Source organism: Nilaparvata lugens, chromosome 10, assembly GCF_014356525.2.
Source record: "Nilaparvata lugens isolate BPH chromosome 10, ASM1435652v1, whole genome shotgun sequence".
NCBI classification, from domain to species: domain Eukaryota; kingdom Metazoa; phylum Arthropoda; class Insecta; order Hemiptera; family Delphacidae; genus Nilaparvata; species Nilaparvata lugens.
In genome coordinates this window covers 32488070-32500962 of record NC_052513.1, presented here as the reverse complement: position 1 = coordinate 32500962, position 12893 = coordinate 32488070, and the positions used below count along the sequence as shown (strand labels likewise).

At 34.0% G+C, this 12893-nt stretch overlaps 1 protein-coding gene and 2 non-coding genes across 3 annotated transcripts in view; 1 reads left to right on the top strand and 2 right to left on the bottom strand.

The window, feature by feature from the left end:
- Positions 1-1250: 1250 nt before the first annotated feature.
- LOC111050290 (matrix metalloproteinase-2) overlaps positions 1251-12893 on the bottom strand; it is a 192666-nt gene continuing 181023 nt past the window's right edge. The window contains 3 exon segments of the mRNA XM_039437242.1: positions 1251-3609; positions 7183-7357; positions 9134-9367. Of these exon segments, the coding sequence (XP_039293176.1) occupies positions 3458-3609; positions 7183-7357; positions 9134-9367 (561 nt within the window). The 3' untranslated portion in view covers positions 1251-3457.
- On the bottom strand, positions 10787-10927 carry LOC120353457. The gene has a single exon (XR_005572414.1). It is a non-coding gene; the product is annotated as a U4 spliceosomal RNA (small nuclear RNA).
- LOC120353445 lies at positions 11762-11978 on the top strand. The gene has a single exon (XR_005572404.1). It is a non-coding gene; the product is annotated as a small nucleolar RNA U3 (small nucleolar RNA).

Genomic DNA, 12893 nt, shown 5'->3' with positions numbered 1-12893 from the left:
AATCTAATTGCAACCAGTGTATCCTTGATAATAGCTCAATTTTTGAGTTTAAACTGCTGAATTTCATTAGTGAAAAGTTTGATCTATTTGTCATCAAAACTGAGCAGTATGAGTATCTACTGAATCCTGTTGATGGATAAAATTGAGAGAATATCATTGACTTATGGGAGTATTCACCCATTGGCAGACTGCAAATATGTGACTACTCCCATAATAATATTCTCCTCATAGGAAAGAAGGGCTAATAGTCAGTCCTCACTTCTCAGTTGTCAATATTCTAACCAATTCCAATTTTTGGTTTAGTGCTTCGTGGGCTTCTAGAATAATTATTATGATGATTGAGTTATCTATTATATTCATAAATTATCAATAATGCTATAGGTATAGTGATTCAACATTTTCAACTAGAAATGGTTTGATGCTTATTTCAAATTTGATGTCAATATGACGTATATAGTCCTACTCTATTTTAGTAGTGCTGGTAGTACAAATCTGTATCTGCAGTACAGAGTTCATCAAATTAATATTTCTCAAAATTCAAAAATCAGAATTAAATGCTGTAAATCACCATAAGACTTTTGCTACTGCAGATATTGACAACAAGGGTTAACAGCTAGTTTAAAATTCAATGAGAGTTACTATCCAAAAATTTACAGCATTTAATTTGGATTTTTGTTTACTAATAATTGTTCATTAATTAGTATTCGAATAAATGCAATTTCTCATTGATTTCCGTCAAAACGTGTTATTTTTAAGTTGAAAAATTTATAAGAGTTATAATTTATAGTTATTGCAAACAAGGATTTTTGTAGATTGAATAGATAATATTTAGGATGTTTCATTTGTTTATTCATGGCCACTTGATAGTTTTTTGTTATATAGAATCACTTGTACCACAGATTAATGTCCAACATTTTTCATTTTTGTTCCCATTTTCTGTGCTAGTAGGTACCCTTTTATGAAAATAAGAATGATTATAGTTAGGACTCTATTTGAATGAGATTCAATTTAAACTGTCAGCATTCTTTTAATGAAAAAGCATTGAAAGTTATTTAGAGTTCAGTGCGGATTGAAGTGAATTAATTAAAGATTCTGATAATATGGAAGAGAAAAAATACAGAAATTGATGTTTGGTTAGAAATAACAGAGTAGAATTCATAAATTGAAATAAATCACACAAATTATGCAAGTTTTGTTCATAAATATCAATATCACAGTCAGGTAGAGGGAAATATATTGATAGAGACGTGTCCAGAAATACAACTGTAATATATTATACATTGTTGTATTACAATATTATACTGTACAGTACTTAATCTCTCTAAAATACTTATAAATTAGAGTTTGGAAAACAAAATAACACTGATAACCTCTTCATTAAAAAAAAAAAATGCTATATAAATTTCCAAAAACAAGATACTATATCTTTCTCAAATATAATTATCACAGTAGTTACAAATTTTCTGCCCCAAAAATATAGTTCCGAAAAGGAGATAACGTTGTTATTTCTACATTATTGAGATAAGAGATACATTTATACATTCAAGCAATACATAATGATGTGGGTAGAGAATTATAATAGAGTTTGAGACTATTATAATAAAAGTATAATCGATTATTATACTCTGCGTAATTTTATACTAAATCTAGTCATTTTTAAAAATATATGTATCAGAATTCATGAATTGAACCAGTATAAGGCCAGTATAGTTAAAATAAATACATTTTCAATTGAATCATAGTATACAAAATTGAAGCTCTTTCAATAAATAATAGTATACCATCCAATTAGATAAGTCCAACAATAAATTTGCACTTAAACACATTAATACCATAAAAACATTCAACTTAATGTATCATTCTATCAATAAACATGATTGCATTCAAGACAAAATCAGTCTTATGAAAGTGGCAGTATAAATTTCATTGATTTTTTCAACATCAACACTTTTCATTATTTTTATCTCAACAGTTCCATAGTTTGCAGGCAATTGGAATAATTGAATAAACAAAAATACGCAAGACAATAAAATAATATGAATATAAACATTTTGAAATAATATTATAAATAGAAGAGTATAATGATTACAATAGAGTACAATAGATTCTTAGATAATTTATAAGAGCATCTATACACTAACATTTTTATTACAACTGGGCATTGCAATTACGGTATGGTGTTTTTCTTTATTTTTTATTAAACATATTACCGTATCATTGGCTCAAAAAATGAAACATCAGATTACTCTGTTGTATATCCATAATTTTCCCCTGTTAAAATTAAACTTGAATTTTAAAAAACACTTTTGGAGTGAAAATACACTTACTTAGGTGGTGACGATCGTTTCGACCTGTTGTTGGTCATAATCAGACTGTGGGAATTTACTCAGATGTCAAGGTTTAATACGAGTCAAGGAGTAAATTCCTACAGTCTGATGATGACCAACAACAGGTCGAAACGATCGTCACTACCAAAGTAAGTGCATTTTCACTCCTAAAGTGTTTTTTTTTAATTCAAGTTTACATCAGATTATTCAGATTCTGTGTTCATTCCAGAGCATGAAAATAGTTTTTACATGTGCTGCAGTAGGTTTAGATACATGTGTATTGAGATGGAGATATATATCTTTAGTAGAAATATGAATCAGTAATATATACTATTTTTGATTAATATTGTACAAAATTTTTACAATAATTTAAATATTGTAACACATAGGTATATGTGATACTGTACATTACATAGAACTATGAGAAATGTTTGTTAAAACTTTATCTATAAAAGATCATGTATTATCCTCAGTAGAAGCTGTTTGGAACATTTTGTGATACACACTACATTATATTAAAAATATATCAAATTTGAGTAGCCTAACTACATGAGAATCATGAAAAAACATAAGGATCTATACACTTTGATACAATATTACACATTTACTTATACCAAAAGATCATCAAATTATTATTGATCATCAGTGGATAAGTGTACCCCATCTGTAACAAAGCAAGTTCCAAGACATGCTCTGATGTAAAATTATACACATGACTGTGGTCTGATATAAAAAATGATTAATATGGAAACGCTGAAATGTATTTTGCAGCAATACTAGCAAAATACATTTTTAGCATTTCTACATGAATACATTTTTTTTTAATCAGACCACAAGCAGTCAGACACAGTGTTCTGACTCATAACTCTGACTAGTCAAAGTATTTCTCCCAGTTTCTAATAAGATAAGGTAGGCTACCATTAAACCACTTATTATATTAAATAAGTGTCTTAGAAACTGGGTCTTAGAGTAACTGGATCTCCTTACATGAAACAAGTATCAATAAAATGAAAGAAATAGTTCCTCTTCACAAATGAAGTATTTGTCAACTAAATAGTGTGTAAATTGCAAAAAGTAACAAATAGATATGCACATAGTCGGGAGAGAGTGTGATCGCCTGTGAACCGGTCTTATCGTCTGTGCTTCCGTCTATGGGATCTACTTTTGGCCTTGGACAGCCCCATCCAAAATGGCGCCGACAGAATTGGTCGCTCATTGTCAACTCGCATTAGAAGATCGTTGAATTTCCAGAAGCTCTTGTCCTTGAAGAAGTATGTAGCGCCTGAAATGGGAAGTATTTTTCTTGATTAGCATCGGCATCACGAAGAATACTGAAATAATCAAGTGGCATTTCATTTTTCTATTCTTATGCTTGTATTACATTAGGCTAGATGATCAATTGCTTGGATAAAAAAGTATCAATCAAGTGATCACAAAGAACTGAAATAACCAAGTGGAATTCTATGTGTGTATTACATTTAGGACACGAGGATACCAGTTGTGAGACAGTGGCCAAGCAAATTGTGGAGTATCCGCAGTTCTTAGGGCACTTATTACACTAGAGACACCAGAGTTCTGTTGTCAGACAATTGAACGGAATTGCGCTCTGCTAAACGGTACACCACTATGGTGGTGAAACACACTGATGTCCCTTATCCTAGAAGTACAGTAAAATTAATACTTGATATTATGGAGTAATACAAAAATTGTGGAGCAAATTAATTGTTATGAACAAATAAATGGAAAAATTGTCATTTTTCAGGAAACAGCCCCGAAAGAATTAATCTCGTCGGTTTTATAAGTATTTTTAGAGCGCTGAATTCGAATCTAGAATTTGCTAACATACCAGAGGGCGGCTTCACCCCTAAAACCCCCAAATTTAGGGATTTTTTTCAATTTTTTCGTTTTATTCCGAAAATCACAGGTTTTTCGAAATAAAACAAAATTATAGACAATAAAAGGGGTTAAAGAAATGAGACGGGGCCGCCGAAAACAATGGATGGACAGGTAGAAATTCTAGTGGCCCTACAGTGGTCGCCGATGTTATTGAATTTCGAAATTTTCGTGGACTATTGTCAAGGTTTCTATTCCGAGGAATATATTGGTGGACCAGTGTGATTGCTTGAAGGCACTTTCAATTGTAAACCAGTGGTAGCATACAGTGATTGGATAACCACACACATTACTTTCGATGATGAGTACAAATTTAGTCAATGTACGTGGTGTGTAAGTAAAGCCCACATCGATTTTTGGGCGTACATTTGTTTGCCGTCCTTATAAATTCTACTATACTGAATGGGACTTGACATACACATAATACACGTATACATTTGTTTGTCAAGTTGTGTTCAATTCAATCTAATAGAATTTGAAAGGACGCCAAAAAATCTATTGCGAGCAAGTTTAGTCTCATCAAATGAACTATTGGGAATAATAAAATAATATACAAGTACTTGATCACTGATTCACATTCAATAACTGCAGAAAATACAAGTAGAAATAACAGATGTAAGTAAGATGCAAAGTAATAGATAAGTTGGTGCTACCAGCTAGAATAATTGCCTTCAAGAAAGCACACGGGGCCACTAAAAGGGTAATGAAGCGGAATTAGAGGACAATGAAGTATGCTAGTCGAGAGTTAGAGGATGCACCTTTTTGGAACAATAGCCCAGTGCACAGGTAGCGCGGCCCCATCTCCTTTCTTTTACCCCAATAAAAGTACCAATGAATTGAACTGCATGCGTCATTATGCATATGCAGCAGTATTCAATGATGACTACTTTGAATTATTAATTTCATGCAATATTAAGAGCTCAAAATAACTTAAATATTTTCTCTCGACCTTTCTCGGCTTTTAACCATGGCCATTTTTAGTGTTACACTGTAGATTGGCGCATTGGCCATGTTTCAACTGAGCTAACTAGTTGTCAATATTGAAAGACCCCAACAATACGAGCGACAAGATGTGCTGAATCTATTTCGCGCATCTTCAGTAAATGCATGGAACCTATGGGGAGCGTTTTTTCGCTCAATAAAGTTAACCCTAGAAACAGTGGCCGCCTAGTTATAAGGCCAATTGGGCCATAAGGCTCATTTGTAGTTAACCCCAACATTCAGGTATTATACATTGTGATTTTGTTGTTCTGGATTGAAATATACGGTAATTATTGTAAATTGACCTTAATTATACAGTTTTCCATTTCTCGAAAATGCAATTTTAGGATAATGCATCACACTCATGATGTTGTAAGGAAGTCCAGAAGCTCTTTCTATGCAAACTCATGGAATAATAAAAAAGCCGCGTTTACACCGAAGTTTCAAACAAAAAGTTGCAAACTTTTATTGCAAACAGCAGTTGCAAACAGTAGTTCAAATAAAAGTTTGCAACTTTTATTTCATGGTTTTATTTCCATGTTTCATGAAAATGTTTTCAACCTTGATTATGACTCGCCTATGTTCTGGTTCCTGGGATCAGTCCTTCCGAGGATGTCAAGTGTCGAGGATGTCATTTTAGCCGCGGCGGCGTGTGTCGTGTTGTCAAAGCAACGTAGGCCGAGACGATACTGGGTGAGGCCGTCTCTGAATTCCAGAGCTACGTACAGTGGAAACGACCTGTTGGACGATTTAAATAGAGATGATGTCGACCCTCTATCAGGTGAACTGAGAACGGACGGAAGTTTTAAAAACTTTGTAAGAATGACCAGTTAGGATTTTGAAATATAACTTTAATGATTGGTCACAAAATTTCGAAAATGGATACGAATTACCGAAAGGCTATTTCTGTAACGGAAAAACTAGCCGTAACCTTGCGTTTTTTAGCTACCGGAGTTCATACACAAGCTTGAGTTACCTGTTCAAGATATCAAAATCAACCATATCTTTGTTTGTACCTGAGGTGTGCGAGGCTTTAATAGATCTTCTGAAGGATAACATAAAGGTAAGACGTTATAAGTAGACTATACATAGCCTATATTTGTTATTTTGACAGCCATTTTTAAATAATATAATATAAAATATTGTTGTTAACACTCAGAACCTGTTTAAGAACCCCCCGCTCTCGCCCCTAAAAGGTCCTAGGGTATTTTATGGCAAATATATTTTTATAATTTTAAGCAATAAATCTACTACTGGTATTTCGCTTTATTTGTACCAGAAGTGTGTGCTGCTCTGTACTAGACGCTAATGCTTGTATTATAGAGTCGAGACAGGGTGGTTCGAGTGATCACGTGAGTGAGAGTGGAGGTGGCAGCGTAGGGGATGGCGGGGAAATGTTTCTGTTTCGTGTTTCAACGGCACATAGTGACCGAAACTAGTGTTGCAAACAGAAGTTTGCAACTCCCTTTGATCTTTACCGACTTCAGGTGGAAACAAAAATTTCTGTTGCAAACACTGAAAAACTGTTTGCAACAGCGAAATGTTTCGTCTAAAAATGCGCGTTTTTAGAGATGTTTGCAACTTCTGTTTGCAACTCGTGTTTCAAACTCCGGTGTAAACGCGCCAATGATCCATTTTTGAACTATTTTTAACGACACTACAGTCTAATATCTTCGAATATAAGTTATTAAAACTAATTACTTAGTTATTAAAACTAGTTAATTATATTTTAAAGTCCTAAAGCACTCCACAGTGAGTAACTAGTTTTAATAACTAATATTCAAAGATATCAGAAAGTAGTGTCGTCAAAAACGGATTATTTATTGCAGTTAGTCATGGGTAATCAAATAGATTATTAATAAATAATGATTATTATCAATATTCTTCTATCTGAAGAATAAATAAGTTTCAAAAAAAAAAATCAATGACATTGATCTAAATTGAGAAAATGAAAGGTTTAGGTGAGCTCCAAACCACTCACCGTCCTTCCACTGGAAAACAGCATCGATGGGGTAGCCGACTCCCCCCCACACCCCGCCAATGGGCCTGGGATAGTCCTTCTCCACCCTGCCATCCTCATCGTCCAGCTTCCAGTACTTGTCGCCAGCAAAGATGTACGTCTTGCTGTTGTGGCCCCAAACGAAGGCACTGTCCACCTTCAAATCAAAACAATTGAAATCAGTAATACAATAGTTTTATAATGAGGGTCTTTGACGCACGAGTTAGATGTAGAATTGAGATACAAGTGAGCAAGCGTAGCGACTAGCGAGAGAACGCGTGTCTTAAACAACTCATGAGTGCTTCAAAGAACATATATATAATACTGTTGTATACAATATATTTTATCTGCGACCATACAAGCAAAGAATCACATTGCTAACTTTTTGTTAGTTTATAGAAATCAACCATGCCTATATGGTAAAAATATTGAAGTAACGATAGGTGAAAAGCTACTAAGAGCGAGTGAACAGTGAACTAAGAACTTTTTTTATTTAAAGAGTTTGACAAATTTATGACCGAGATGAGTTTGAGGCCTAAGCCCGACTCAACATTAAGGCTGTGCAAAGGCTAAAAATAAACTTTCTACTCGCGATATTTTTTTTTCAAAGTTTTTCGATTTGTATATCATCAAGCTATCGAAATGAAAAAGTTTTCTCAGAAAAACATTTTTTTCCGATCATCACTTTTTGAGATATGAGCGCCTAAAGTTTAAATTTTTGGGACAGAACATTTTTCAAATTCGGTAAGAGATAAATCCATGAGATTCAGAGGATATATTCTCATGGTATTGTAGATATAGTAAAATAGAAATTTTCTATATATAATCTATATTTTATATTTATATTTCTACATAAATTTTGACAACCAAGAAGACGGCGGAACTGCCGAGAGATCTCGTTGTCCAGTGAGTGATTTATTCATTTATTGTAAAATATCTGACTGCTAGTCGTTTTTTTCTAAAAGCAAAAAGTGATTCAATAATAAGCAGTTCGTGATGGAAAACAACATTGAAGAAATTTTCTGAGAATATCAATTTTTAAGACAAAAATTTACTAATTACTTAATTACTTAAGTTATTCAATTTACTAAAAATAACTTTTAGTTGTGTTAATTTTTGGGTATTTTTGGTAAATTGAATAACTTTTTCAAAAATTGATATTTTCAGAAAAATTTTGTTTTACCAGATCAACAATACCATGAAGAATTCATCCTTTAAATCTCACGGATTTACCTCTTACCGAATTTTAAATGTTCTGTCCCAAAAATTCAAACTTCAGGCGCTCATATCTCAAAAAGTAATGATCGGAAAAAATGGTTTCCTGAGAAAACTTTTTTAATTTTGATAGCTTGATGATATACAAATCGAAAAACTTTGAAAAATATCGCGAGTAGAAAGTTTATTTTTAGCCTTTGCACAGCCTTAAATACAATGGTGTGCCTTTTGAATGCTTGCTACCATCGGACTTCCCTAAACTAAAAACTTGAAATACTGAAAAAAGACAAAATGAAAACTCGAAGGATGGAAACCTTGACAAATTGTATTATTATATTTTATGTATCATCCATCCATAATACGTTTTTTAAAGAAAGTTTTTAAAATCTCATTTTCCTGGTTTATATAAGCGCTGCAGGTTTACTAGCATGCAGTCATGTAATACACCAAACCACTTGAATTATTTATTTTAATATTAAATAATAACACAGTTACTTCAATGCAAGGTCCTAACCTAACCCACAAAGTAGAAGGTAATTCTCTTTCTCTGTGCCTAACCTAACCTAACCTTCATCAATGATCTATTTACAGGATCACCCATTTTCAAATATGAGTTTATTATTCGGTACAAGAGTTCTTCCGGCATTTTGATACAAGGGTTTCATTATTCGACAGGTACAAGAGTTTGGTCTGTTCTGAATTTGGTAATTCTCATTACCTTGTTGAGAGAGTGCGGCAGGCCGAGTGACGTGAGAGGCTGTGGATAACCGTGCTCTAGGCTGTTGCCGCGGAACACGAACAGACGGCGTCCTATGAAGAAGACAATGCGTTTGTCGGTGCGTTCGTAAGCGGCGTCGATATGCGTCAGGTCGGCCGGCAGGTGATTCCACAGCCGTGTGATCAGCGCCGGGTAGCCAGTCATCAGGCCTTTGTCGCTGATTCGCCACATGTACTACAACAAACAAACAACATTTATTAAAACAATTAATTTTGAACAAGCGTAAGCGAGTTCTCACTTTTGACTTACTGAAGGCCAAAAGTCGTTGTCTGTCCGTCTGTTTGTATTAAAATTTCTGTTTATATACACAGTCGTTGTCCGTCTGTTTATATTTGCATTTAAGCTTATGTTTCACAATAACTTTAGAAAGAAATGTTCAATCAGCTTCAAATTTTGAACATGTATTCTTCGAACCATTTTACTGGTCAAGTCCGTTGGATAACAAAATTGACTCACTCCTTCGTCCTTTTTCAGGATCTAAAAATAACATTGAAAGTGCATAAGAAAAAAATTGTTATGATTCATCATTTAGACAGTTATAATTATTATATATAATAATTATAAGCTTATGCTTTATGGGCCAGCATATGGAAGCGTCAGAAGTGACTTGTCATAATTTAAAAAAAAACACAAAACAAAAATTACATCAAAGATGTACATTGAAGGACATGCTATACGCAGTATTACTGCATATTTTGGAATGGCCTCTATGGGTCTGCCTCAAATGTCAAGTCAATTCTCTGCAATACTCAGTTGAAGAATTCATTGCATGCAATTCCTACAGTTTTCCCATTCATTCATAAAATCAGATGAGGCTATTTGAGAGCTATCACACGCGCTGACACCATGATTTTAGCTGGTTAATATACAACTTCACATCAACAAATGAACAAAATGATAGGGGTTGATAATTATATTTATTATATTATAAATGTGCGGTTTTGCCATTTATTTTCTGTTGGAACTCTGTATTGAAATCAAGTATCACATGACAACCTTCTAATTTTATCATCGTCATTATCAGTATTCTGCCCTTGGAGAGGTACATACATGATTCCTGTTAGAAGGATTTTCATCCAGATCATACAATTCCTTCTCATTTAAAGGAATAAATTTGGATTCATATGAGGGTCAAAGATGTTGAAGCGACAGAGTAATATTTGAAGAGAAATGTTTAAATTAAAATAGGATCCCCAATGAAACCTACTATCAAATTATTCTTGTAAGATAAATATTTAGCTGTTCATCTTTTCTGTCTAATCTGTTGATTTTTCATAAACTTTTATAATATTTGATCTCTATCATCAACTCTGTATAATTAAAAGTAGCAGGGTTCAAAGATTAAAATACAATAGTTATTGAGCGAGCTCTCCAACCCAGGGGGTCACTAGTAATAAACCTATTTTATTAATGTGACTTGGAAATATTGCTCTTGTGATTTGAGCAGCTTTGAGATTGCTGACTACCTAGACTACCTAGTAGATTCTAAAAATAAATTAGAACATAAAATTATGTGGAAACAATGTTATAGCAATCAATAATTTCTCAACTAATTTTGAAAATGTGAGTCACTTTGTTGGTTAAAATAGGGAGCCCTCGTTAGGGCTTTCAAAAATTGCCAGAGCGGACGGTATTTCACGTCCACAAGGCGGGGTATTGGTAAAAGTTTTCAATTAGCAATAATCGCACCTCAGTAGAACTTCATTGGTTACGATATCGCCACTGCGCAAAGTTAACCTCAACCATAATCTTCAGAGCACACCATTCTTCCAACACACAAAACTCTGGCGAGAACTGGGAATATCTCTAACTTCAATCGCGTTTTATGAACATTATAACAATTCCCATGTGAATCTAATTAGTTCATCAGATAAAACAAGTGTAAAATCATCACAAACCGATCAAATATTTACTAAAATTTGTTATTGTAGCTAGAATTGATTAAAATGTACACCTGCAGAGTATTTTGGTATGGCTAGCGGCATCTGTAGTCGAAACTTCGATTTTGAGGTATGCGCGGCAAGTTCAAATGTTGGATTTGAACCAAGGTTGATGGCAAAAGGTTGGAATTGGATTATTAAAACTAAAAAATAATGCAATGATGCGGTGTTTGAAGGCCTATATAATTCTAAAGAATACGTTGTGATTGTTTAGTGAATATGTTCATTCATTTGCATTCCATTTTTCAAGTTGACATTTTGAGATAGTTCATCACCTTACATACTGCGACTTTTCCTTCAACTTTCTATCTTCTCAAATTGCTTTTATTATTCGTCTAAACTTATAATACAATGTGGATAGACAATATATCGCAGCTATGTAATTTCTAAGTTGAATATATGTGGCGCATAATATTAATGGATAGGATAATTGGATGAGAACAATACTATCTTTGTCCAAGGCGAATAGTCCTTTCTCTAGTCGCCTTGTCTTTGTCAGTTGGCCAAGAAGTCTGTATCCATGCCGCCAGATAGCGCCAGCAGTCTTTTGACGCTACTTTCTAGCAACTCTCGTTTGAGTTTTGTGCGTTGGTTGGTATATATAGTTGGCTGTTGGAACGGTGAAATCGAAATCATACTTGACAGGATCTTTTCTGTAGTATGTATTTCTCATCTAAATCTCAACTTTTGAGTTCACTTTTACCACGATGAGGAACTCTTATCAAGTTCTCCTGAGCGTGAGGCAGATCTTATTGGAATCTTATGATTCTGATTTGGTCATCGATGATCGTTCGGATTAGGTTATCTCTTGCCTGGTCTGAGGGAGATCTTGATATCTGAGTGGTTAAAGTAAAACAAGTTAAATTAATTGCGAAACCCAAGATATTGTTGATATCATCTACCACATGAGAGTGGGGTTTTCAATGATTTTTGTGTCTAGTAATTTATTCATTCACACCATAACATTGTTGTTAATCACAACATTGTTTCCATAGTAACTGCGGCTTCCTTCCCACTGGGAACCCAGGACCCAGTGGGAAGGAAGCCGCAGCACAGACTGGTATTCAGAATATACAGAATGGAAACTTGTAATCAATCGCTTATCTAACCAATGCTATTTACATGACGCCAATACTAAACACGTCACGTGACCTTGGGAAGTTCCAATCCTGGTCTTCTGATTGGCTCGTAGCAGTGAACCAGATCAATTGATCCGGATCATTAGAGTGATCCAAACCTACCATCAATACTATTACAATGCGGCGCTTCCTAACAAGATGGCGGATTTTAGCGTCAGGGTACTAGCCAAGTTTCCGTACTGTATGTATACTGTGACACAGTGAAAAATGGCAGTAATCAATTACCAATTGATCAGTAACCAATTGAAGAACTATTTCTACTCGATATACGATATTTGAGTAGTTTACCTTGTTAGGTAGACTGGTATTTCAAACAAGTAAAATAGGAAAATAAAACGTTGTAAAATGCTAAGGCTGAGCTCTTATGGTTATGGTAGTCTATGAATTATGTAGCCTAAGATAAAATCCAACTACAGTAACAGGCTAACAGTATCAACTATTAACTATTTACTCACCTGAAAGTTTTGAGTGCTTGAACTGTATATGACTCCGCAAATTCGACGTGTTGCCGGAGGTTTTCACTGTAATTTTACAGTAACGACATTTTGCCATGCCATTTCCCAACTTTTTCATAATGTTGCCAAATGTCACTTTTGGGCGGCATTTCAAGATATTGGAAAA